Source organism: Dreissena polymorpha, chromosome 7, assembly GCF_020536995.1.
Source record: "Dreissena polymorpha isolate Duluth1 chromosome 7, UMN_Dpol_1.0, whole genome shotgun sequence".
NCBI lineage: Eukaryota > Metazoa > Mollusca > Bivalvia > Myida > Dreissenidae > Dreissena > Dreissena polymorpha.
The window spans coordinates 60,419,618-60,445,038 of NC_068361.1; the positions used below are offsets into that span (position 1 = coordinate 60,419,618).

At 36.0% G+C, this 25,421-nt stretch overlaps 1 protein-coding gene across 10 annotated transcripts; it reads right to left on the bottom strand.

Moving 5' to 3' along the window:
* Positions 1-119: 119 nt before the first annotated feature.
* Positions 120-25,334, bottom strand: LOC127838211 (TIMELESS-interacting protein-like). Of its 10 annotated transcripts, none has more exons than XR_008029728.1 (9): positions 25,251-25,334; positions 20,331-20,470; positions 19,127-19,220; positions 13,492-13,567; positions 12,678-12,911; positions 6,499-6,678; positions 4,199-4,289; positions 2,221-3,768; positions 120-1,578 (listed from the first exon to the last, which is right to left on the bottom strand). XR_008029728.1 is itself a non-coding variant. In XM_052365802.1 (8 exons), the coding sequence occupies exons 2-8, from the start codon at positions 20,458-20,460 to the stop codon at positions 2,903-2,905; spliced, it is 1,671 nt and encodes a 556-aa protein (XP_052221762.1). In that variant the 5' UTR covers positions 20,461-20,470; positions 25,251-25,334; the 3' UTR covers positions 120-2,902. The 10 variants fall into 10 exon arrangements, 2 of the variants coding, with proteins under 2 accessions (XP_052221762.1, XP_052221763.1); XR_008029724.1 differs by having other exon boundaries at positions 120-1,736; XR_008029727.1 differs by having other exon boundaries at positions 120-1,571; positions 2,056-3,768.
* Positions 25,335-25,421: the final 87 nt, after the last annotated feature.

The window sequence follows — 25,421 nt, forward strand, 5'->3', positions numbered from 1 at the left end:
ATCTTCGGTGAGTCTCTCACACCAATTGTTGACTACTGACAAGACAAGAGAGGTCCCCTTATTCCCACAATTCAACTAGCTCTTGGAGCTCAGGTGAGCTAACAAAACAGCAGGATCTAAAAATTTATTATTTTTTTTTATTAAAATGCAATATTAATAATATTTCATTTAAGGCAATGACAGGCATGTTACTTAAAAAAAAATCCTATACAAAACTACAGCAATCAATATTTAATAGGTAATTAATACGTGCAGGAACACGTGACAATATGGTTCACCATTGAATATTAATGGATGTAAACACGACAGTAAGTGGTGCTTTTTTTTAGTCCCCTAAAGGTGAAACTGGAGAGGGACTTAAGGTTTGCACCCTGTGTGTCTGTCAGTCTGTCACACTTTTCTGGATCCTGCAATAACTTTAAAAGTTCATCATATTTTTTTCATGAAACTTTAAACATGGACAGATGGCAATATGGAGATTTTGCACGTCATTTCATTTTGTTCCTATGTATAGAATTCTGGGCGCTATGCAACAAATAGACTAGAAATATTGCTGAAAATGGTGGATCCTTCTATAACTTTAAAAGTTCTCCATATTTTTTTTCATGAAACTTTACACATGGATAGATGGCAAGATGGTGATCATGCACGTTATTTCATTTTGTTCCCATGTTAAGAATTCACGTTGCTATGGCAACAAATAAACAACAAATATTGCTCTGGTTGTTATGGCAACAATTAGACTAGAAATATTGCTGAAAATTGTGGATCCTGCGATAACTTTAAAAGTTCTTCATATTTTTTCATGAAACTTGAAACATGGATAGATGGCAATATGGAGATCATGCACGTCATTTCAGGTTAATTAATTAATAAGTGAATTAACAGGTAAACTTCATTCTTTCAAATAAATTTAACAAAGACGATCTCTCTAAAATAGCTACCGGTAGGGGACTTTTATTTCTTGGAAATAATCTTGTTTCAAATAAATTTTAAAACTATTTTCCTTAAGAATTTCAACTTGTGCATAAAAGACAGTTTTTTATGTTGCTTATTGCAATGTGAAATACATCAGAATTACTTTATTTGATAAGCATGTGTTCTTGGCCAAAATTTGATTTGAATAACATTCAATTACACAGTAATGCAGCACGTACTATGAAAAGTTGGCACTGATTTCGGGTGTATTAAATTATTCATTCTTTAATCTTAAAATATCAGCACAAACCGAAAGAAAAACTGTCTTACGCACTCAAGATTTTTGCAAATGTATTTAAATAACTTAAGACATTTGAAAACAAGTATCGTTGAAAACGATGGATGCTCCCCAATGATACGCTTTGTCAATCTATGTGTTAATAACCACCTAAAAAAATCTATTTTTAGCCTTGGTGACCTTGACCCCAAATGACATCAAGCGTCTTCAAAGGGTAGAGGTGCATGCAAGGTACCTACATTGCCAAATATGTAAGAGATCGGTAAAGTATTAAAGGCCCTATGAGAAACTGTAACAAAACTGTGACGGAAAATCTATTATGAGCCTCGGTGACCTTGACCTTGAACCCAGTGACCTCAAACCTCATCAAAAGGTACAGGTCCATGCAAGGTACCTACAAGTCAAATATGAAAGAGATCGGTAAAGTAGTGAAGGCCCTATGAGAAACTGTAAAAAATGCGTGATGGAAAATCTATTATTAGCTTCGGTGACCTTGACCTTGAACCCAGTGACCTCAAACCTCATCAAAAGGTACAGGTCCATGCAAGGTACCTACATGCCAAATATGAAAGAGATCATCTCGGTAAAGTAGTGGAGGCCGTATGAGAAACTGTATAAAAAAATCGTGACAGAAAATCTACTTTTAGCCTCGGTGACCTTGACCTTGAACCCAGTGACCTCATACCTCATCAAAAGGTAGAGGTCCATGCAAGGTACCTACATGCCAAATATGAAAGAGATCGGTAAAGTATTGAAGGCCCTATGAAAAACTGTAAAAAAAAAAGGGTTACGGAAAATCTGTTATTAGCCTCGCTGACCTTGACTTTGAACCCAGTGACCTCAAACCTCATCAAAAGGTAGAGGTCCATGCAAGGTACCTACATGGCAAATATGAAAGAGATCGGTAAAGTAGTGAATGCCCTATGAGAAACTGTAAAAAAAGTGTGACGGAAAATCTACTATTAGCCTCGGTGACCTTGACCTTGAACTCAGTGATCTCAAACCTCATCAAAAGGTAGAGGTCCATGCAAGGTACCTACATGCCAAATATAAAAGAGATCGGTAAAGTATTGAAGGCGCTTTGAGAAACGGTAACAAAAGTGTGACGGAAAGTAGTAAGGAAGGAAGGAAGGGCAAACTGGCAACTATATGCTCCGCCGAAATTTTGTTTCGGGGAGCATAAAAAAGGTCTTAACGGTTTGTTTACATTCTGTCCAGCTCATGTGTAAACCACTGAAAACCCTGTTGATCGTGCACCCTGAATATCCCTTCATACCCAATTGACACAGTGATAGACGTTTGACAGCAGGTGCATGAATTTGACCTTTTATGTCATATACAGTAGCCATGGGGATTTGTGTTTGTTACTGTCACACAATTATTATTAACATTTGTGCCTCATAATCATAACATTTTTTTTATATGTCCAAATGAAGCTGAAAGATGGGGATAAAGTTTCATCCAACATACTGGTCAATCATCTTGAATCTCAACCATCCAAAAATAGTCATGTACTACAACTACATTTAACTGTATGCCTAGGAAGTTAAATATGCATGGCATAAAAAATATATATATAGTACAACCCAATTCAAAGCGGGATTACTGGGAATATAAACTATAGAACTTTACAGAACTTTCTTCATAAAGGTCTCCATGTGAATTTAAAAGCTAAAATATCAGCAATCAGCTATCCAAAGTGTCCATAAGTTCTGCTTCATTCATCTGATCGTCTCCATTCACCTTGATAGCATGGTCTCCTTTCATGTCAACTGCACCAAGGGTTGCACATTTTTCTGTTAGATCAGCCCCCACATCAGTGACTGTATTGATATTTTCTTTGTCTTCAACATTCTCAACCATAGTTTCAGGCAACTTTATACCATTGTTTTCATCAGTGTTTACATTTTTCTCTCTATCAGACCCTTCCTTGTGATCAACATTTTCCTCTTTTGACTTCAAGACCTTCATCTGACTAACATCTACATCAGCCATTATAGACATTTCTTCATCCGAATCCAGAAACTCGTCCGGAATAACATTACCACTTAAACTTGTAGCTACTTCCAAACTTGTGCCACCATCAGCTGCATTTTGATCATGAAATCTCTCGTTTTCATCACTTCTGACTTTGCTTCCACCTAATGCTACTTTAGATTTATACAACGTAATATTCTGACTGGTCTGCTTTTCAATGACTTTTGACATTTCTTCATGCACCTCTACTGCACTGTCATTTTTATCATTGTCAGTTGTTTTACCTTTACTTTCATCCACAATGTCCACTTTCTTATCATCAGCTTTGTGCAGTTTACCAGTTCTGTTACGTGTTTCTGACAGGCTCAGACTCGTGTCATCATCAATTTCAGGTCTATCATGGTGAGAGTCCTCAATCGTGTTGCCTGTGGTGCTCCTATCATTCTGGGTTGCCTCAAAAATGTCGCCCTTGGGATTTATAAGAGTAGACTGGGTGGGTTGGGAGTTGTTTCCTGTGCTTCTGGATTCCAGCTGCTGTGGTTGGGATTGTGAGGCCGGACTGGGCATTGGTTTCCCTGAAAATATAGCCACAAAATATATTTAACAGCACATGTGTTTTTATTCCTTTGATGTATACCTCCGCTGATGTTTTTATATACACAGATTCAATTTGTCCAGATATTGATTTTTTTTATTGATTTTTTTTATTTCGATCAAATTGAAAAACATTCTAAGGCCAATTTTTACATTTTGAAATTATATCAAATGATTATTTATTAAATAAATGAACAAGCAATAGCTGTGATTTGAAGGACATTAGTTGAATTATGTTACAAGCGCTACTTTTAAAGGAGAAAGTTTCATCACTCTAGCAGCAGTACTGTGTGAGCTACACGCTACACAAAATATCGAAAAGATGAAAAGACAGAGGATGAAAGGACAAAATATAAGGCCCCTTCTGAAAGTGGGGATTGAAAGCCCTGCATATACACCACAACTGCACACCTGGGGTAATGTGTCCTGTCTTCTTCAACCTCCTCTCCATAGCCAGCTGTTTGTTCCGTTCTATACGTGCCAACTGGTCCGAAGTGAAACCCTACAAACAACTTTTTTTCTTAAACAAACTACAATGCAGAGTACAGACACATGAAGTCCAACTTAGGTCCAACATGGAATTGGTGGCTCAATGGTTAATATTTACTGGTCAGTATTTTCACCAATTAATTTTTTTATTATTTCGAGCACTGTATCAAACATGAAAAAAGCACTGCTTTTTAACTGGAATAGCAGCCATGTGGTTCACTGTGAATAAAATTGGCTCCTACAAATCTACACAATTTAATAGCTTGAGAAATGTAGAAGTTGGCTATACAAACTTTGAACTTATGCATACAATGGCTTATTTCAAGGGCACAAAACACTCTACTGTGATCTATGCGTGCAATATGTGTATCTTGCACATCTATACATCATAGAAATCATATATAGTAGAATTGCAATAACTCAATTTCTCGAAAACTGGTGATTACTCAGGCATTAAAGGTAGTCCCTAAAATTTTCCTTTAATTTCTATATAAAAATACCCGCAATAACTCAAACATGCGATTTTCGATAACTCGAGGATGTGAGCTGGTATCTGAAAGGCATTTCACACCTAATTAACTGGCAATTATTCGAAGACACTTTCTCATCTGGTCGGTGCTAAATATATTTGAGTTGTGAATACAGCGCAATTAAGCAGACAAAAAATGCTTGATTAGGTGTGAAGTTAGTCGCAGTTTGAGAAACACTGCAAGTTGTCATCTTTTGAGATGCAGATAAAAGCTACACCTATGCATAATTAAATAATTACCAGCAATCGATAATTATGATAAAATGTATGGTATGACAGAGAGCCTAGCAAATAATACATCGGAATCTCTTAACTGAATTCCTTCTTGTCATTTGCGCTGCATCATGGCAACATAGAAAGAAACAAGATGTGTTTGTGAAACACAATGTCCCCCTATATGATGTTTGACCTTGAAAGATGACCTTGACCTTGACCCTTCACCACTCAAAATGTGCAGCTCCATGAGAAACCCATGCATGTCAAATATAAAATTGCTAGCTTCAATATTGCAGAAGTTACATTACATGAGCAATTTTGACCCATATATTTGACCTAGAAGGATGACCTTGACCTTGACATTTCACCACTCAAAATGTGCAGCTCCATGAGATACACATGCATGCCAAATATCAAGTTGCTATCTTCAATATTGCAAAAGTATTCATAAAATAAGCGATTTGGGCCACATATATTTGACCTCTGATATTGAAGGATGACCTTGACCTTGACCTTTCACCACTCAAAATGTGCAGCTCCATAAGTTACACATGCATGCCAAATATCAAGTTGCTATCTTCAATATTGCAAAAGTATTCATAAAATAAACGATTTGGGCCACATATATTTGACCTCTGACCTTGAAGGATGACCTTGACCTTTCACCACTCAAAATGTGCAGCTCCATGAGGTACACATGCATGCCAAATATCAAGTTGCTATCTTCAATATTGCAAAAGTATTCATAAAATGAGTGATTTTGGCCACATATATTTGACCTCTGACCTTGAAGGATGACCTTGACCTTTCACCACTCAAAATGTGCAGCTCCATGAGATACACATGCATGCCAAATATCAAGTTGCTATATTCAATACAGCAAAAGTTATTGCAAAATGTTAAAGTTGGCGCAAACCAACAGACCAACCAACCAACCAACAGACCAACCAACAGACAGGGCAAAAACAATATGTCCCCCAAACTCCTGAGAAATCTAGTGAAGGACCCACTTGTGTATGTGTGGAGGGGGGGGGGGTAGCTAGATCAGGAAAGCTTCTGTTCCCTATATCAGGTATATAATACCATGGATAACTCGAAATCTGCGATAACTCGAGCACCAAGGTCAGTCCCCTGCTATCTCGAGATATCGCAGTTTTACTGTAATTCAAGTTTCAATCCAATCACTTGGGAAATTTGGAAGCAAGTTGCTTCTCAAACTAAAAACATTTGATGCAGACATGCCAACCAACAGTGTGACCCTTAAATTATTGAATTAGTGAGTTTCTTTTACTTAATTTCATTCATTAATAATACCAGCTTTCAGTAAAAAGAACTACTCTCCTGATAATTCTCCAGGAGATTAAAAATATTCTACGAAAAAAAGTTTTTTTATATTCACTTCTTAATTGCAAAACAAAAAAGCAAAAAATGGCTGAATTACAATCATACACTCCACAGCCCCATTAACCACACATACCCCAGGTGCAGTGGGTTCTTCAATTCTCGTGGCAGTAAACTCAGGCTCTTTTGAAGGCTTTGCTATGGTTTCTGCATGGTTGCTAGGGGCAGAGCTAGGTTTCCGAGAAGGTGTGGCCGATGTTGATTGTTGCTCCTCCTCCTCCCTCAACATCTCGTCCCATACATCCTCACCAGCTGTCTGTCAACAAATCAACACCAGGGCTGTATTCACCAACCGATTCTTAAACTTAATTGGGCCTTGCTCTGTGAAAAGGGGGTTTAATGCATGTGCGTAAAGTGTTGTCCCAGACGAGCCTGTGCAGTCTGCACAGGCTAATCAGGGACGACACTTTCCGCTTTATGATATTTTTAGTTTTAAGAAAGTCTCTTCTTAGCAAACATCTAGTTTAGGTGGAAAGTGTCGTCCCTGAATAGCCTGTGTGGACTGCACAGGCTTATATGTGAAGACACTTTTCGCACATGCATTAAACCCCCTTTTCGGAGCTCGGCTTATTGTAAAAACTAAGAATATTCTTTAAACTGTAATGTTTTAGAAATACTTAAAAGTGAAGTCTACCATGGCATTATACATCTTTCATTAGAACATTTTTAATTTTGAACAGTTTGTTAATGACCTACGCATCATTTTTAGCCTGTATATATTCCAATTCTGAAGTAGATTTTCTTGGGTTTTTAATTTGAAATCTAAGAATTGGTTGATGAATACGGGCCCAGTTCAAATGTACCGTATACTTGCGCTTATAAGACGCCCTCGCTTATAAGACGCACCCCGACTTCGGACTTTATAATGGGTGGATTTGAGACTGACCCGCGTGTAAGACGCGGTCAAATTTTTCCGTTTTCATCGGCCGAAAAAATGGCGGAATGTTAAAGAAAATCATCAATTAGTAACACATTAAAAACAAGATGTGTTTGTGAAACACAATGTCCCCCTATATGACGTTTGACCTTGTAGGATGACCTTGACCTTGACCATTCACCACTCAAAATGCGCAGCTCCATGAGATACACATGCATTTCAAATATAAAATTGCTAGCTTCAATATTGCAGAAGTGACATTACATGAGCAATTTTGACCCATATATTTGACCTTGAAGGATGACCTTGACCTTTCACCACTAAAAATGTGCAGCTCCATGAGATACACATGCATGCCAAATATCAAGTTGCTATCTTCAATATTGCAAAAGTATTCATAAAATTAGCGATTTGGGCCATATATATTTGACCTCTGACCTTGAAGGATGACCTTGACCTTGACCTTTTACCACTCAAAATGTGCAGCTCCATGAGATACACATGCATGCCAAATATCAAGTTGCTATCTTCAATATTGCAAAAGTACTCATAAAATAAGCGATTTTGGTCACATATATTTGACATCTGACCTTGGAGGATGACGTTGACCTTGACCTTTCACCACTCAAATTGTGCAGCTCCATGAGATACACATGCATGCCAAATATCAAGTTGCTATCTTTAATATTGAAATACTGCAAAAGTGTACATTAAATGAGCGATTTAGACCCATATATTTGACCTTTGACCTTGAAGGATGACCTTGACCTTTCACCACTCAAAATGTGCAGCTCCATGAGATACATATGCATGCCAAATATCAAGTTCCTATCTTCAATATTGCAAAAGTTATTGCAAATGTTAAAGTTGGCGCAAACCAACCAACCAACAGACCAACCAACAGACCAACAGACAGGGCAAAAACAAAAATTCAAACTCACGCTGCATACAACTAGTAATTCACGCAAGTCTGAAAAATAAAACAATCAAACAACAAAGTAAATAATATTTGTTTATTTTATGATATAGTAAAAACACTCTTTTATTAATATTTCGCCCAAACGGGCTTTATCAAAGTTTACAAATACGAATTCACTACATAGTTATAACTGTTGTATACACCAATAAAGTAAATGTTTTACAACGTCAAATATGACAGGAAATGACGTCATGACGTCGTACTTTACCATGCGATATACAATTGCGCCAAAATACATAATATACATGACATTTCATTGTATGGTTCTTATACTTGATCAGAAATTCATTCCTCATTGTAATTTTCCAAATTGAATTTGATAATAAAAAGTATTACAATAACATCATATTGTTATATCAATAATAATAACTATATTAATGATAACAATAATTACTATAATAATAATAATACAGTAAATATCTATATTATTATTATAGTAATTATTGTTATCATTAATATAGTTATTATTATTGATATAACAATATGATGTTATTGTAATACTTTTTATTATCAAATTCAATTTGGAAAATTACAATGAGGAATGAATTTCTGATCAAGTATAAGAACCATACAATGAAATGTCATGTATATTATGTATTTTGGCGCAATTGTATATCGCATGGTAAAGTACGACGTCATGACGTCATTTCCTGTCATATTTGACGTTGTAAAACATTTACTTTATTGGTGTATACAACAGTTATAACTATGTAGTGAATTCGTATTTGTAAACTTTGATAAAGCCCGTTTGGGCGAAATATTAATAAAAGAGTGTTTTTACTATGAAATATGTATATATATCTTTATCCCTACTGGATATAAAACTGAGTATTTTATGATATATAAGTGGGTTTTAATTTATTTTCAAGTATTATTCATGCAATAAAAATAATTATCAAATTAACAAAATTTCTAACAATTGCCTATTTAATCATTTGCCCTAACAATTGCAAACAATTGCAAACATATTACGTTTGTAATATCAATGCACAAGCAAAATTGATCGTATCAGTCATCTTAATTGTTTTGTATGACAGGTATTGAAAACTAATAGGCAGATATTTTGAAAGCGTCAAGTTTTATTACCTAGATTATGCAAATTTTACGCCCATTGTCTATCAACAATAGTTAACACCTACTTTCATAAAATTAGCCAATCGCGTGATAGAGTGATAGACTTCGAAGAGCAGATCAAAATCACGTGTCAAGAAGAAAGCCATATGCGGATAATTGCATGCGGTCGCTCTTTGCTCCCGTCGTTGTTGGCCCCTAATAAATAAGGTGTCATCGGCATTAGGGGGTCGTCTGAATAAACGTGTTTATTTAACAATTGACAGTTGCAAACTGGTAACTTATTTCAGAGGATAGCCTAATTGCCAATTATGTCTTAATTGACAATTAACGACGTGGAACAAAGACTATCAGGTGATACAAACTTGTCAAGTAGCATTTGTTATCTGCAGTGTGTTTATTTAACAATTGACAGTTTCAAACTGAGAATTGATTTTGTTGTTGTTTTAAGAATGTTGGAATCGTGTCGCCGCTTACACACGTATACTATAATGGCCAATTTATATGACATTTAACGACGTCGCGCGCAGATAATCAGGTGATACAAACTTTTCAAGAATAATCGCGGACAATATAACGTCTTACGCCCCAAAATTCAATTTAAAAATAATAGACAACAACATCGGTAACAATACATTTTATTACAAATAAATCGGTAACTGAACATAGCGTTCCGATACACGGTACGGGCCAATACAGACTTTAGAGAAAATGCAAATGGCTGCCGCGATGATTCAAAACAACTGACAAGTGTCCAACTTGGCTAGCATAAGCCCAGTAAACTCAATATTTTGAAATTTTTTTGTTTATTTGCACCAGTATCTCGCTTATAAGATGCGACCCCAACTGTAACTTATTAATTTGAGTCTTAAAAATGCTTCTTACATGCGAAAGTATACGGTAAGTACAGCCAATATCAAGTCTTATTAATTTATTCTAACTCCAGCTTTGTCATAAACATGACTATTACACACCAATTTGGATCACTTTGCATACAATTTGTGTCTTTGAAATCTTCATTTTTCATAGTGATGATGTACTTAAAAGTTTCAACATAATAGCTTGTGAAATAAGGAACTACAGTCAATCTTGTATTAAGAGACCACTTAAGGGAGTAATCAAAAGTGGTCTCTAAATAAAATGGTCTTTAAATAAAAAAGGCCATTCTGGAAGAATGCTTACCCTCAATTTTAATCTATATGAAGGATAATCTCTTTTGTCAACAATGATTTTAACTTTTATAATAAAATGAACATAAACACAATACATAAACAATATTTTACTTATAATGTGTTTTATTTTTTCACTAATTTTAAATTATCATATATTATAAATGAATTGTGTGTACATATTTATTTGCAAAAACATCCTAGACAAGGAAATATTTTTCGCGTTTTTTTTTTAACCTGACACATAATTTTCCACATCTTCAAGCACCTCGGCTTTACGCTTAAGAATGTTCTGAATTTGAGTTTTACCGACTCCAAACTCATCTGCAATTTTACGTGCACTTTTACTCTTTGACAAGTCCAAAACCCGAATTTTCTCGTTCAACGTTAACACTTTTCGTTTTGACATTTTAATTTCTGCATGTACGCTTAAGGAAATCTGACTCGATTATGATACATAATGAGCTGAAAAAATTAAAACACTTCAATTGAAAACAAACAAACAGACCTGATTGGAAAATTTATTAAGTAAATAGCAATGTGATTGGCTAACAAATATCTACTAATTAGCATAATTACAAATTGGTAATGTACGGATTTCGACAGATGTTGCCGATTAATAGTTTATTTTCCGCACTTCTCGGGAAATGTTTGTCGCGTACAGTGCATTGTTTCTGCACCTGTTATCTATACTCGAGAAAAATCGGCGTTGTCTCTTAACGTTCCACATAGTAAACTTTTAAAGCTGTAGACTGTGCAAAAAACGTTCCTCTATTATTTAACTCAATAAATTGATATGCAGTCTACAACAATACCGGTCAGAACCGGTCAACGAGACAAAGCATAATCATAATGGTTGGTGTGAAAACAAAGCAGCGGTGTAACAGTACATCTTATCGGCTTAGATAAACAATTAACACGGATTTGTCCCTGAAAGATCAATACATTAACAACTTTTACCTCCTAGTGGTCGCTTAATTCAAGATTTGGACATCAAAATACACAGAAATCAGCGGTCGCTGGTCGGGTAAGACAAAAGTCGCTGAATACAATATCATTATATAGGGAAAAAGCTCCGTGGGATTTCAAAATGGTTGCATAAGACAAAGGTCGCTTCATACAAGTGGTCGCATCCACAAGATTGACTGTAGTTTGCTCCACAAACCTTGCAGACAAACCAACAGACAAACCAAACAAGAAAGTCTGAATGAAACCTCCTCAAGCCATTTCTAAGATGCAAGCTTAGTAAACTTTAACTGGCCTACATAGAGTATATAAAGGGTACAAATATGTTAAGTACAACATGGTCCATAAACAAGAATTGTCTCCATAGGATGACATATGCCCCCGCAAAATGCTTTGATAGAAGTTATCAGTATTTTGCGAAAACCTCAACGCAGATTTCGAAACCTAAACATGGACCCTAAGTTCAAGATCAAGGTCAAAGGGGTCAAAATGTGTGTGCGTATTGAAAGGCCTTGTCCATATTCACATGCATACCAAATATGAAGGTTACATCTGAAGCGACATAGAAGTTATGAACATTTTTTGAAACCTAAACGCAGATTTCCAAACCTAAACGCAAACCCTAAGTTCAAGGCCAAGGGGGTCGAAATTTGTGTGCGTATGGAAAGGCCTTGGCCATATTCACATGCATACCAAATATGGAGGTTTCATCTGAAGCTACATTAAAGTTATGAGCATTTTTCAAAACTTACGCAAAGTGACGGATAGACAGACAAACAGTGCGATCACTATATGCCCTCCTTCGGGGGCAAAAAAAAGACCAATAAGTAACCAAACTTGGCCAATGTGGTTATTTCAATATGCTGAATACATGTTTAAAAATTAAATGAATTCCCTCCAGCCCTTCGTGAGACATAAGCTTACCAAAACATTTCAACTAGCTGGGACACCAATGCCGAGAAAAGTAGAATAGCTTGCGTTTTCTTCATTAAGTCTAGCTAGATAGGGCTAAATACCTAGCTAAAAAAAATTTCAAGCTAAATATGAATTTATTAGCAAATTAACAACCTTCACTCTTCTAACACTTTATTTGAATAGAAACCACTTAAATCTTTCCTTAGACAAACTTGTCCAAATTCGCATTTCTATAATTAGAGCAACCAAGTTATTATCCAATCACTTCACACACATACTTGCTGATTATTCACGGCATCACCAACTCGATCGACGTCATCCTCGCGATCTGACCCCACAAAGTCGTCGTCCAGGATGGGCATATCCATGCGTATCTTCTTTACGCACGTCTGCACCTCCTTCTTGGTTCCCAGCCTCTCCACACGCTCCAGTACCTCGTCAAATGGCATCTTGGGGAAGAGACGATGACCCCAGTGCTCCAGCTGTTTCATGATCAATGCAAGGTCGGAGGCCTGGGAAGAATTGAAATAAGTAAAATCCCACTAGTTTAATGGACAACTAAAATAATCTGAAATTGTTTTGCCCGACCATTCATCTGATTGCTCTGGGCAAACAGGTAACCACTCACTCATGTATATCTTTGAATATCATATTTTATTTCTGGTAAATTTTTCAACAGGGCTCCTCAAAAATTTACTTTATTATATGATCAGGTTATTGGTAGAGTAAGTGAAATGTGTCATGTAGTCAGATAAAATATAACAGGAAAGTTTTGACTCTCTGTTGGTGTATCTTGCCTCCTAAAACGTTTTAAGAGTAATGAAGGCTCTCACATCCAAGAATTGCAGGTTTTACATGTATTTCCAGCAGGGTCTTGTAAAATATATTCCCTCCCCCAACTGGCAGTCTATTCAGGTTTTATGCTGTTTGCTGATCATTAGTATCTTAGGGTTGTTAATAAAACCTTTGACACTGGAATCTAGCAATAACGGTTGTTAATTTAATTTGATTTCCTGAGGGACTACAAACACACCAAAATGGGAATCTGAGATGAAAAGGGTCAAACACCTCCTGCTCTGAATGTGACCTCACCTCATGACCTTTGCCCTTGAATTTCACCTTTTCAAACTGCTTGGCCAGGATGGGTATTCCCCTCGCACCAGACAGCCTACAATAAGAAAACTGTCATTACAAACCATTTGTGCTTTTGGAGCATAGGGTTAAGTCCTGTGTGTCAAGCATCATCTCAGATTAGCCTGTGCAGTCTGCGCAGGCTAATCAGGGACGACACTTTAAGCCTACACTTGGTTCTTGTTTGGAAGAGCATTCCTTAAAATGCAAAATTCCATAAAAGCAGAATGTGTGGTCCATGATAAGCCTGTGGACTGCACAGGCTAATGTGAGAAAACACTACGCACATACATCAAGGACTGCTTTCCCACAATGAATACTCAAATATAGTCAAAAACCACAGTCTTGCTTAAAATAAAGTGAAATAGCTTTACTGCTACTTTTAGTCTCAGGACTTTCATAATAGCGCTCATGGAAATTCCATCATAATTGTGTAACTTTAATTTTATAGAACAAACACTGGAAAAACAAAAGTTAAGTCTTTCTAAATATGTATCTATTATACTGGGCACTTCAAGTCCTAATACAAAGATCTGTCACAAAACCAGAATTTACCAGTCAATTTAAAGTTGGAAAAGTGTTTTTATTTAAATGATAATTTATTGTATTTTTGTTTAAGTTCCTTCTCTGGTTTCATTCATTTCAATATAGCTATCTATTTTAGCACCGACCTAGGTGTAAAAGATTCCTGCGTCAAGGTAAATCAATTTTATTTATAGATACACTGTAGCCTCATCTGCTTTATTTCGTAACTAAACGCTCGCATATTCAAACAAGAGCACCGCCTTGCGGGTGCAGACCGCTCATCTATTTTCTTTTTAAAGGTGAAAGGACTCTCATTTTCAATCACAAAGGAGGGAGGGGTGGAGTGAAGAGGGGTGCATAGTGTGGGGGTGTGGACATTTATTACATTACCTTCCAAAAATGCGGTGTGTGTGGGGGATTCTAGGGTGCGATGGTTGGACGTATTTCAAACATAAAATAATAAAAATAAATATTTGTGTTTTTTAACCGTTTAAAAAAATAATAATTGGGGGAGTGGGGTGGGGGGGGGGGTATAGTGTGAGGGTGTGGTGGTAATTTGTGAGATGATCTTAAAAAAAAAAAAAAATTTAGGGAGGGGGGGGGGGATTCGGGTGGGGGGAGGGGGGGGTGGGGGGGGATTCTTGGGTGCGATCGTTGGACGGTATTTCAAACATAAAATAATAACAAGAGTTCCGCGGTCGGAGATGACCGCATTGAAGCCGGATTTTTGATTTAAATGACAGGAAAGTCTACTAGTTCTGGCCAACCTTCATATCAAGTTTGAAGACTCTAGGTCTAAGCATACCAAAGTATTAACAACTTTAACATATTTACATCCAAGGTCACAGTGACCTCGACCTTCAAATGAATGACCTTGAAATGACCAGTGGTCATCTAAGTGTGCTTGCAAACCTTTACGTCAAGTTTGAGATTCTAGGTCCAAGCATACCAAAGTTACAACAATTTTAACATTTTAACATTTAAGTTCACAGTGACCTTGACCTTCAAATGAATGACATTGAAATGAATGACCTTGAAATGACCAGTGGTCATCTAAGTGTGCTTGCAAACCTTTACGTCAAGTTTGAGATTCTAGGTCCAAGCATACCAAAGTTATAACAATTTTAACATTTGAACATTGAAGGTCACAGTGACCTTGACCTTCAAATGAATGACATTGAAATGAGCAGTGGTGATCTTCTAGTACTGGCCAACCTTTATGTCAAGTTTGAAGACTCTAGGTACAAGCATACCAAAGTTATAACATGGAATAAGAACTTTAACATTTTTACCTACCAAAGTTATAAGAACTTTAACATTTTTACATTCAAGGTCACAGTGACCTTGACCTTAGAATGAATGACCTTGAAATGACCAGTGGTCATCTAAGTGTGCTTGCAAACCTTCATGTCAAGTTTGAAGACTCTATGTCCAAGCATACCAAAGTTATAACAATTTTAACATTTTAACATTTAAGGTCACAGTGACCTTGACCTTCAAATGAATGACATTGAAATGACCAGTGGTCATCTTCTAGTACTGGCCAATCTTTATTTCAAGTTTGAAGACTCTAGGTACAAGCATACCAAAGTTATAACATGAAATAAGAACTTTAACATTTTTACATTCAAGGTCACAGTGACCTTGACCTTCAAATGAATGACCTTGAAATGTCCAGTGGTTACTTACTAGTTCTGGCCAACCTTCATGTCAAGTTTCAAGACTCTAGGTCCAAGCATACCAAAGTTATAACAACTTTAACATTTTTACATTCAAGGTCACAGTGACCTTGACCTTCAAATGAATGACCTTGAAATGTCCAGTGGTTACTTACTAGTTCTGGCCAACCTTCATGTCAAGTTTCAAGACTCTAGGTCCAAGCATACCAAAGTTATAACAACTTTAACATTTTTATATTGAAGGTCACAGTGACCTTCACCTTCAAATGAATGACCTTGAAATGACCAGTGGTCATCTGTTAATCCTGGCCAACCTTCATGTCAAGTTTGAAGACTCTAGGTCCAAGCATACCAAAGTTATACCATGAAATAAGAACTTTAACATTTTTACATTCAAGGTCACAGTGACCTTGACCTTCAAATGAATGACCTTGAAATGACCAGTGGTTACTAACTAGTTATGGCCAACCTTCATGTCAAGTTTCAAGACTCTAGGTCCAAGCATACCAAAGTTATAACAACTTTAACATTTTTTATATTGAAGGTCACAGTGACCTTGACCTTCAAATGAATGACCTTGAAATGACCAGTGGTCATCTGTTAATCCTGGCCAACCTTCATGTCAAGTTTGAAGACTCTAGGTCCAAGCATACCAAAGTTATACCATGAAATAAGAACTTTAACATTTTCGAGCACGCCACCACCCCGCCCGCCCGCCCGCCCCCCCGCCCGCCCGACAACATCAATCTATAAGCCGAGATTTTTTCGAAAAAATCCGGCTAAAAATAAATTTTTGTGTTTTTTAACCGTTTCAAAAAAATAATTTAGGGGGTGGGGTGGGGGGTGGTGGGGTAAAGTGTGAGGGTGTGGTGGTAATTTGTGAGATGATCTTAAAAAAAAAATAAAAAAAAATAGGGGGGTGGGGGGGGAGGGGGGGAGGGCACGGGGGATGGTTTGGGTGGAGTCTATTGTGGTATGTCAGGTAAGAGTAGTTTTGTCAAAGTTTCAATCAAATCTAATCATAAATAAAGAAGTTAAGGAAATTTTAGCAAAATTTAATAATTTGACCTTGAGAGTCAAGGTCATTCAAAGGTCAAGGTAAAATTCAACTTGCTAGGTACAGTAACCTCATGATAGCATGAAAGTATTTGAAGTTTGAAAGCAATAGCCTTGATACTTAAGAAGTAAAGTGGATCGAAACACAAAATTTAACCATATATTCAAAGTTACTATGTCAAAAAAGTGCCATAATTCCGTAAAAATGACAACCAGAGATATGCAACTTGTCCTTTTACTGTACCCTTATGATAGTTTGCGAGTGTTCCAAGTATGAAAGCAATATCTATGATACTTTAGGGGTAAAGTGGACCAAAACTCAAAATGCCAGTCAGAGTTTCATTACTTTGCCTGCACAGTCCCCTTATGATAGTTAGTAAGTGTTGCAAGTATGAACGCAATAGCTTTGATACTTAAGGAATAAAATGGACCTTAACACAAAACTTAACCAAAATTTTCAATTTTCTAAGTATAAAAAGGGCACATAATTCTGTCAAAATGCATGCCAGAGTTATCTAACTTTGCCTGCCCAGTCCCCTCATGATAGTAAGTAAGTGTACCAAGTTTGAATGCAATAGCATTGATACTTTCTGAGAAAAGTGGACCTAAACGCAAAACTTAACCAAAATTTTCAATTTTCTAAGTATAAAAAGGGCACATAATTCTGTCAAAATGCATGCCAGAGTTATCTAACTTTGCCTGCCCAGTCCCCTCATGATAGTAAGTAAGTGTACCAAGTTTTAATGCAATAGCATTGATACTTTCTGAGAAAAGTGGACCTAAACGCAAAACTTAAACGGACGCCGACGCCAACGCCAACGCCAAGGTGATGACAATAGCTCATAATTTTTTTTCAAAAAATAGATGAGCTAATAAAATGGTAGATGCAATACTGTACCACACGTATCTGCTGTTAAGTAATTTGATAAGTGATGCCAAACAATGGTGGTTAAATATGAAAGTAAGAATTTAAATCCAAATGCATCCATCAACACAGAAAGAATTGAATTAGATACAAGCCCGAAATAGATTTTTAATATATTCTCTTCAGTGTCAAACGTTTAAACAAAAGTAAATGAACAATACACCTTTAATGTTCAAATCTCTACCATATACCCTCTTTAATTCAAATTCTGAGGCAATGAAACCATTGGACTTAAAAAAAACAATGCACTTAGTAACCTGCATGTACGAACAGTAATCTTGCATGTGCGCATAGTAAATCAGCATTACGCACAGTAAACCTGCATTTACCAACAGTAAACCTGCATGTACGAACAGTAAACCTGCATGTACGAATAGTAAACCTGCATGTACGCACAGTAAACCTGCATGTACGAAAAGTAAACCTGCATTATACACACTAAACCTGCATTTACCTACAGTATACCTGCATTTACCCCCAATACACCTGTTTTTTTTCCCACAGTAAACCTGTGTTTACCCGCAGTAAACCTGCATTTACCCACATAAAACCTGCATTTACCCACAGTACACCTGTATTTACCCACATTAAACCTGCATTTATGCACAGAAAACCTGCATTTACCCACAGTAAACCTGCATTAACCCACAGTAAACCTGCATTTACCAACAGTAAACCTGCATTTACCAACAGTAATCCTGCATTAACTCACAGTAAAGCTGCATTTACATACACCTGCATTTACCCACAGTACACCTGTATTTACCCACAGTAAACCTGCATTTACCCACATTAAACCTACATTAACCCACAGTAAACCTGCATTTACCCACAGTAAACCTGCATTCAACCACAGTAAACCTGCATTTACTCACAGTAAACCTGCATTTACCCACAGTAAACCTGCATTTACCCACAGTAAACCTGCATTTACCCACAGTAAACCTGCATTTACCCACAGTAAACCTGCATTTACCCACAGTGCACCTGTATTTACCCACAGTCAACCAGCATTCAACCACAGTCAACCTGCATTCAACTACAGTAAACCTGCATTTACCCACAGTAAACCTGCATTTACCTACAGTAAACCTGCATTTACCTACAGTAAACCTGCATTAACCCACAGTAAACCAGCATTTACCCACAGTAAACCTGCATGTACCAACAGTAACCTGCATTTACCCACTGTAAACCTGCATTTACCTACAATAAACCTGCATTTACCCACAGTACACCTGTATTTACCCACAGTAAACCTGCATTTACCCACAGTCAACCTGCATTCAACCACAGTCAACCTGCATTCATCCACAGTTAACCTGCATTTACCAAAACCTGCATTTGCCCACAGTATACCTGCATTTGCCCACAGTAAACCTGCATTTACCCACAGTAAACCTGCATTTACCTAGTAGGATCAAGCTTCGGTTGTGGACGCCTCACAACTTTTTTGGATGCCCCTTTTGACAAGTCCTTTAGACGAGCTAGTACCTCAGCATTCTCTGAAGCATTAAAATATACAAGTTCAGTTAAAGATGCTATCAAATATTACTTTTATTTATTTAAATATATTTAATTTAATTGCAGATTTACCTTAGCGTTTATGTAAATGTTGATATGAGAACCATTAGGTGTTACCTCCAACTGTTGATGGAAAATGACAATTGATTACCAGTGACTACCAGTAAATTTTATTTGCATTCAGTTTTCTTACAAACACAGTGATTTGTTCATGCTTTATATTTTACGGCCTGTGCCTTTTTGATTTGGAAATAAGCACAATAGACCATTAAATTAGGAAAAATTAACCATTACTAATATGCTTATAAATAACAGTATAACAATTGTTTAAAAGTGCATGTTTAATTGCTTTCTAGAATATATCTTATAAAGTGCTAGGGAATCAAATTGCTGTATAATAAACTCAATAAACCAATTATTGAGTTTATTGCAAAAGTTTGGAATGTTTTTGGGGAAATTTTGGTCAGTTTTTGGAGGAAAAATGTTACTTTTTGCAATTCGGAAACAGCCTGTAAGAAGCTGTAATTTTGAGGAAAAAAAATTACCGAAACATGAACCAACTATTGTTGACAGATTTACCAAACTCACCGATCTAGATTGAACAAATTGACCAGACCAGATTAACCTAAGAAACAAACATGTAAATGAAAGACTCTTAGTGACTGTGACGGAAATCAACCCCACAATCCATGTAGTCCAGTACTATGCCAACTGAGCTACAGTAGGTGGCCTGTAGCCAATTGTGTAAATATGGATAATTTTAGCCAATCCAAAAGATAACCTATCCCCTGTATAAGACTTATCCTTATTTATACAATTGGCTACTGTTGGCTGTCTATTTCTCTCTGAATTCTCTTAACAATTGAGCAGTGCCCTGGGAAAATGGGGCTTAATTTTTTAACGTAATGTGTTTGGTGAGTGCAGGCTTATCAAGGACAACGTTTTCAGCTTTTATGGTACTTTTCGTTGCAAAAAAAAAATTCTTTGCAAAATTCCAGTTTAGGTGGTAAGTGTTGTACCTGATTAGCCTTTGCGGACTGCACATACAATCTGGGACCACACTTTACGCAGCTAAGCTCAAATATGTTTACCAGCTTCCTCGTTCTCCTGTGATGCATCCTGGGACTGCGTGGCATCTGGAAGGTCAGGCAGTGCGCCAATATCTTCGTCTTCATCATGATCATCAAATATCTCATCCATGTCTAGGTCAGCTGACTCCATGACTTTTCAGCTGTAAGAAGTAATTAATAGGGTTTTTTAAAATGCATTTTTTTTTTACTTCTTTTACTTTTTACGGGTCCTTGGATGAGAACATTATTTTAGGGAAATCATAAAAATACAGGCCACACTTTTCAAGAACCAATACCAAAACAAATTATTTAATGTACATCTGTCTGATAGTTAGTACGAATTTTGATGAAATTAAACTGAAATTGACTTAAGTTTAGTATTTCTTTTTCTGTTGATTTTTATCAAAATCTCAGATCTCATGATGTAGAGTTGACATTTTTATGAAGCGAAACATGCAGGCACTAAATTATGCCATAATTGTCAAATAACTGACCAACTGAAGACGAGATTTCTTGTAAAACTGCCAAGACAATAACAGCGTTTTTTTTCACCTGTTTGGGAACAGGTCCTGTCCCCTAGAAATTGGGAATTATTGAGTCGCGTAATCCTCTAAATTGGGAATTTTTGCGTCGTGAAATCCATCTAGTTGGGAAATATCAAAAATCATACAAATACATCAACTGGAATCTATTTTATGTAATAAACAATGCTTTTATACACTATCAATGGCATTCTGGGATAGGGTAGATCATAAGTCTGTATAAACAATACCAGTTTATAAAAAAAAAAATAAGAACTGGTTTTCCAGATATCGGGAATTACCGTCTGACTCCATATGCCCATTTAATGAAGATAATGCATAACAAATCTTACGTCATGTTTCCCGATGTTGCTTGAAATTGAACATGCTTCAACGGTATCTGCTGATAGTTGCATGTTCTAACGTGAACAAACACATTCAAATAATTAAGTCACTGAAGTTGAGTTACTGAACATAGCAGATGTGTTTGTATTTATAAGGGTTGGCTGCAGCAACTTTTCCCCGCAATTTGTTACAACGTTCACCACAGCGAAACAGGAAGCCATTTGTTCTGGTCGTCTCGATCGAATTTAAGAGCGTCTGCAGTTATCGATTAAAAAGGTTAAGAAACACTATATTTGGCATTTGTATTAAGCGTCAAATTTGGGATTTTCAAATCGATATGAGGCCGTTTTTATATAAACTATTTGGGATAAGACCGTTTTCTAAATTAGGAAGGGTCCGTCGGCGATTTTGGGACCAGGTCCGGTCCCGATTGGGAACAGGGCCGTTTACCGGACCCGTTCAAAGAAGGAAAAAAAACGCTGAATAAATGTATTTATCCTTGTACATTCTGCAGATGTACTGAATTCTGCAGATGTACTGAATTGCAGAGTCATTTATTTTGATAAGTCACTTTTGACAAATCAAAAGACAAGAAAAAATATTTATTTCTTGAATAGTTTTGATCAATTCAGCCATAAATCATGCCTTGCAATATATTGACATAATAGACATAATTTTCATCAAAACATACTGCATTTGAAAATTGTTCTATTTGCAAATATAGTTGTGCCTGAATCTATGAATGTGACAAATCTGTGATACAAATGATCAAATAACAGCTTTTTATTTCTGAAAAATGATGTCTCAAGTAAGAAGGTCTTTAACTTAGTATGATTTAGTATGAAGGACTACAAAATGGGTATCTTAGAGGTAAAGGGTTAAACATGACATAATTTCTAACAAATGGTAGTTTTATAGGCAAATCTTGCTAACATAATTATTTCCATTACTCAGGAAATAAATGATCTCGTTAAGATGAACATTTATCATGTTTTTGCATGAAACACCAAAAAAAAATTTTTTACAGGACAGTAGGTACTGTCAATAGGAGTCTGGTCAATAGAGCTAAACCAACAACGGCCTTGATAAATGACGACCAGCCAGGTGCCCTCGGAAAATTCTGTCAGCAGAAAGAGCGTTGGAACGGAAAAGCATGTGTATAAAGACGCTATCGCTATTTTTGCAACTCAGAAAATTTTCAGAGCCGTTAACAAACCTATACAAACCATGAATTTGTTCCCTTTTTTTACCAGACAATCGGTCCTGTCAATTTGACCGACAGGCCGGACCTTACAAAATTTTACAGGACATGTCCGTCGGTCCAGCCATGTTGGGCTGAGACTGCCCACGTGTAGTGAATGTTATTGCGGGTGTATGTGGATCTATTGGCTTTGCGTGGTTATACACACTTAAAAGGAATTAAACAAATCTCTAATATTATCTTCTACAGTAGTGTAGGTTCTAGCTGGTCTCAATGGATTTATGAACAAAATAAGAAAATATGGTCTTACAACGCCCAAGAAGAAAGTAAACATGTGATTATTTATTCTTGTTAAAAGATTTCATAAGAAGAAAATGAGAAATTTGGCTCCTTGTTTCCTTATCGGATCCGTTCGATACGCGGTAAACGGAGGAGACAGGAAAATGTGCTCATACCGGTTTTTTTTTTGGAATGTGATAAAGGACTGTTGGTTGTGGGTATTTAGGTTCTCGGGAACACACATGGGGACGATTTAACTTTACCGGTACGCAACACTTTACATCAAACAGCGTACCCTAACCCTCAACACCTAACACATAAAAACTAACGCAACACCTTATAATCCTTTTTATCCTATATATTTCCTTAGTATCGGGGGCGGGTTATGGAGGTTTCGGTAAATGACAAGTTCGGTAAATTGATTTATATAGTAAAAGCCGTGGAGGTTTCGGTAAATTGATTTTATAGAGGAGGTATACCTACAACGAGGTGTTAATGACACCTATTATCGGCTTACAATAACATTAGGGGCATTTATTTGCAAACTGTGGATTAATTTTGATGTACATTAATTGAGTTGTTTGGCACTAATTAATTTATCTGTTTAAATGTACGGACTTGATTTTATCAAATTAGAGATGTTTGCAAAGTGTTATTATTAATGATCCAGGCTTGCAACCTATTGATATTCTAACCGATGGAGGTAAATTATATATTAAAAGTTTATCTTTAGGTCATGATCGTTTTGTATTTTAAATATGTTTTTAAACAATTAGTTGATAAAAACCTTAATTAAAGCGTATCAGTTAAAAAAAATATAATAATGTGGCTCTTACAAGAGGTGGCCTCCACGTGGCAAGAGCTGGGCAACATATTCATTATGTTAGCAAACTACCTCATGTTTATATAATGGTTAAGTTTCGGTGGTTTAAAATACTAAGATCAAATATGTTTGTTTCTTATATAAATAAATTTCTTGCTCCTTTTTCCTACAATCAGGTCAGCACATAAGGTATTATTCTTAAAATAATCTAGATATGTATGTTTAGATCGTGAACATGCTTTAACACTGGTGGCCGAGTTTTTACATACACGACCAGTAACTTTCAAACTGTGAAATAAACAAACGTTTTCCTTCTTTAATCATGTTTACAAAAAAATACTGGTGGTGACATCAAAGGATGTTTATTTGTGGTAAAAATAACATTATTATGTAATTGGGTAATTATAAAATTATAATGGTCATTGTCAAATAAGAAATGATCATCAGCCACATCAATGCCCTGGGACCATCCACAGCGGTCCACCACATGCTCGACGACGACGAGTCTTGAACGATGAACGACTGATATGGTTGAAATGTAACATTAAATTGAATTGTGTCGTACATGTATCTCATTTGTATTAGAAATGTAATTAAATTAAATCAGCATGCGGAAAATCTGAATGATAATAATGTGTCGTATTAACATTGTAGTGTGTCAAAAATGTATCTTATTAATATGTGATTACTCCCTCATTATTGTTTTAAATGACATGAAATATTCAAATATATATATTGTATCCATGTTTTACTTGTTGCTAAATAAAACGGATTACAAAGTAAATCAGTTATTATTTTTTATTGAACCGATTTGTTTAGGCAAAAAATGATATCAGTTATTTTGGCCGTAAAACCCATTGTTCCAGTACAGTAGCCAGGTGCCTGTGTATTAAGTTGATAAGATAATGATCATCACAGCAGCTTGCTATTACACAGTGTATTCATTCTGCTGGCGTTGTGTTAGATGTCATTTTTATCAGTTTTCAATTATGTGTATCTCTTCGCTTAACCCAACGTTCAATGGCACGCGCACTTAACATAATTATAAAACATAACGCGTATCATTATATTACTTTTTATTAATTACGTACACGTATTAAATTTTATATATTGTTTTTTTTTCTTGTGTTTTTCTCAACCAGAAAGAAATAATAAAACATATAAATAAAAATAAAATTCAACATGAAATCATTTTTATTAAATCATATTTTACAAGAAACTTTTTAAAATAGCATTAAACTTAATTGAAGAGCTTACATTGATTCCGCCATAAATCATTACTTCTTATTACTATTATGTTACTATTATGTTATTTAAATAAAAGCACTAATTAAAAAAACAACAGTATTGCGTTATTTAAATCGTAAAATTAACCAAAAATTTCCTAACAGAATTCGTTTTTCAGAGGTAGCTCATTCATTTCCCTTAATTCTTTACCTTAGGCATAGCATTAATTACTCAACTCAAAATTAATCCACAGTTTGCAAATAAATGCCTCTAATGTTATTGTAAGCCGATAATAAGTGTCATTAACACCTCGTTGTAGGTATACCTCCTCTATAAAATCAATTTACCGAAACCTCCACGGCTTTTACTATATAAATCAATTTACCGAACTTGTCATTTACCGAAACCTCCAGCACCCTCGGGGGCTACCGCCCCCAAACCCCCGCTTTGTCGATAGTGGTAAACAACTGCGTACCGGTAAAGTTCAATCTAGCCCACACATGAAGCAAATAGATTTAATTGATGAAATATATTTAACTGATTACCAATGCCTGACAATATGCCAGTGTCAACTTCTTTTCTTGTTTTTCCCGCAAAATATCTATGTTGGAAATTACGTTAGTTGCAAAAATTGCAAAATGTAAATAAATAACAAAGTTAACTCCCTTATATCTAAGTTTGCCATACTATTTTGTTTTTAATCGACTTCCTTAAAA

Bases quoted from the DNA above. Each gene is read 5' to 3' on its own strand.
- LOC127838211 (XM_052365802.1), bottom strand. From the start codon at position 20,460: ATGGAGTCAGCTGACCTAGACATGGATGAGATATTTGATGATCATGAT. The intron at 13,568-19,126 runs GTAAATGCAGGT...TTCTTATTGTAG, and splicing joins CCGAAGCTTGATCCTACTAG to GCTGTCTGGTGCGAGGGGAA. The intron at 12,912-13,491 runs GTGAGGTCACAT...AATTCTTCCCAG, and splicing joins TCAAGGGCAAAGGTCATGAG to GCCTCCGACCTTGCATTGAT.